This window comes from Priapulus caudatus, unplaced genomic scaffold, assembly GCF_000485595.1.
Source record: "Priapulus caudatus unplaced genomic scaffold, Priapulus_caudatus-5.0.1 Scaffold102, whole genome shotgun sequence".
In the NCBI taxonomy this organism is placed as follows: Eukaryota; Metazoa; Priapulida; class Priapulimorpha; order Priapulimorphida; family Priapulidae; genus Priapulus; species Priapulus caudatus.
This window is the reverse complement of record NW_014577163.1, coordinates 352,945-355,243: the sequence shown is the minus strand read 5'-3', so window position 1 is coordinate 355,243 and position 2,299 is coordinate 352,945. Positions and strand designations below refer to the sequence as shown.

Sequence of the window (2,299 nt, the reverse complement as noted above, 5' to 3'; positions counted from 1 at the left end):
TAAGAGGAAACATACGTTCTGACAAAAATCTGTTCTATCTGCGCGCTCGCGCAATGATTCCGCGTGCCCCACCTCCGTGGCGTATTGTTGTAACGCAGTACATACGGTGCATAGTTTGTTGCAGAACGCACGGCGTGCATCGTTGTGTAGTAGCACGCAGGTCAGGCGTGCATCGTACGTATTACGGGACACTGGGATTCACCCGTGTATCAGACTATCAGTGTATCGTAAGATGGGAGGTACACGTTTAAAGATACGGAACAGCTAATGAATAGAGAAAGTAGCAAAATTCTTCCACAATATATTTTTGCAGTATCACCTACTTTATTACTACTATCCAGCACAATGAACAATAATGAAGTATGTGAGAAGTACCTACATACAGACTGCAGTATGCACAGAATAACACATATACGCCAGGGCAATTACATAGAGGCGGCACCTTCACTCCTGAGAACTACATGCACGCCTCAAACACACTTTGGTCAAGCGTTCACTAATCTTAATGAGCAACCAAATAGGATTGCCCGAATACTGAAGCCTAACACAGAAAGCCTTATCAACATCATATATGTTGACTAATGACTGCTCTATAACCCACAAAATGAAAATAACTAAGGATATTACCACATAGTGCAGTAGCAAATACCATATAAAGCAATTGTGTATAATAGGGTTTCTAGGCTGTTGACTAACTTGAAGCATCTATAGTAAACTGGTGTAACCAATAAGCATGAATGTAATGTGACAAATTACATCACAATAAATTACTAAATTTAAGTAACAAACGTTTAGAAAATGTACATCAAGTACGCAATAACATACATCTGGTTACAACAAGATTCATGAATAATGTTACAATGATACCTCTCGACATAAACAATTAGGCAGGCACGGCAGATTCACGATTAAGGGAAGCAAATGAAAATCTTCGCCCTTCAATGATGGTGAAGGTGAAATAAAACGTGTTTAGTGTGGTAATTAAAAATTACATCTATTTACTGATAATATTGATATTCTGATAATATTGGATAATACACACGCATGCGTGCGTGCGTGCTTACGTACGTACATACATACATACATAATTACATAACCGTGCACGCACAAGTGCGCGAACACGCTCACACGCACACACGCATGTACGCACGCGCACGCACGCACACACTAACGCATGCACGCACGCACACACACACTGACTAATATTGTAGCAATTTGGTTATAGGATACCTTTAAACAACATTTATATTCATTTTAAGCTAAATAATCTTGAAATCATGTTTGAATTTCGTAGTTCAATATACTCTAGAAATAACGGAAAAATGTTTAAGAGTGTACCATTGATAAATAGTAATGAACACGTTTTAAGCATAGCAGCATTTATTCATCGCAGCTTGCCTGTGAGCCCAACCTAAGTTTGCGTCTCATAAAGCGGGCCACCACACGTTGAGGGCGAACCTGAAACTCTTCATACTCATCATGCGACATAGATATCTGGTCACCATGCATACGGTCCAGCAGTGTGACACACACGACAGCACCTGGAAGAGATGTATACCGACTAATTACATTAAAGAAGACACTGAATCATGACAGATGTTTTGATAGCTTTGCTGTAAAACCTTTACTCATTGTTTTCGAAAGAAATTCGGTTCTTTCACAGTTCTTCGAAAATTAATTTATTCTCACGGCACTAGAATTTACACAACTTCATTTGCATCATGGCCGTCACACAATTGAAATGCAAAATCTTGACATATATGCAGGAATTGAACATAGTATAGAATGCTACACAACAGCTGCGTGAGAAAAGGGAGGAGCGACCACAGAAACAGGATTGCAGGCTGTTAACCAAGTGCAATAGTCATTTGCAGAAATCACTCCAAAGATTGATAATTTTATAAGGTTTTGTGCACTGTCGAGATTAGTAAAATTTTGTAAGGCTCATGTAATTAATACCTTTCACTTACATACTAGTATTTACTATTGTTAATAATAATATTGGTATTACATACTATTACATCCCATAGGAACAGCTCAACTCAACTTTGGTGAAAATTGAGCACACCGTATATAGTATTTTACTCAAAAGAAATCAGCACAATAGTTTACACCACATAGTTCGTATCTAATCTCGCAAGACTCACATTTTATATCGGCATGGTGCAGGGTAGCAGCAAAACACAGACTCTCCATCTCCATATTTCGCACTCCCTGAGCATATGCGCTTTGTAGGAACTCTTTCTTATCCTGCTCAGTGTAGTTACAGAACGCGCCATCTACTCTGGCTTGACCTAGA

At 39.0% G+C, this 2,299-nt stretch overlaps 1 protein-coding gene across 1 annotated transcript in view; it reads right to left on the bottom strand.

The window, feature by feature from the left end:
- Positions 1 to 302: 302 nt before the first annotated feature.
- The window catches only part of LOC106805156 (uridine phosphorylase 1-like), a 15,462-nt gene continuing 13,465 nt past the window's right edge, over positions 303 to 2,299 (bottom strand). Inside the window, exons 8-9 of the mRNA XM_014806652.1 lie at positions 2,148 to 2,294; positions 303 to 1,541 (exon numbers count right to left, since the gene is read on the bottom strand). Coding sequence (XP_014662138.1) covers positions 1,381 to 1,541; positions 2,148 to 2,294 — 308 coding nt within the window. The 3' untranslated portion in view covers positions 303 to 1,380. The remainder of the gene's footprint in view (positions 1,542 to 2,147; positions 2,295 to 2,299) is intronic.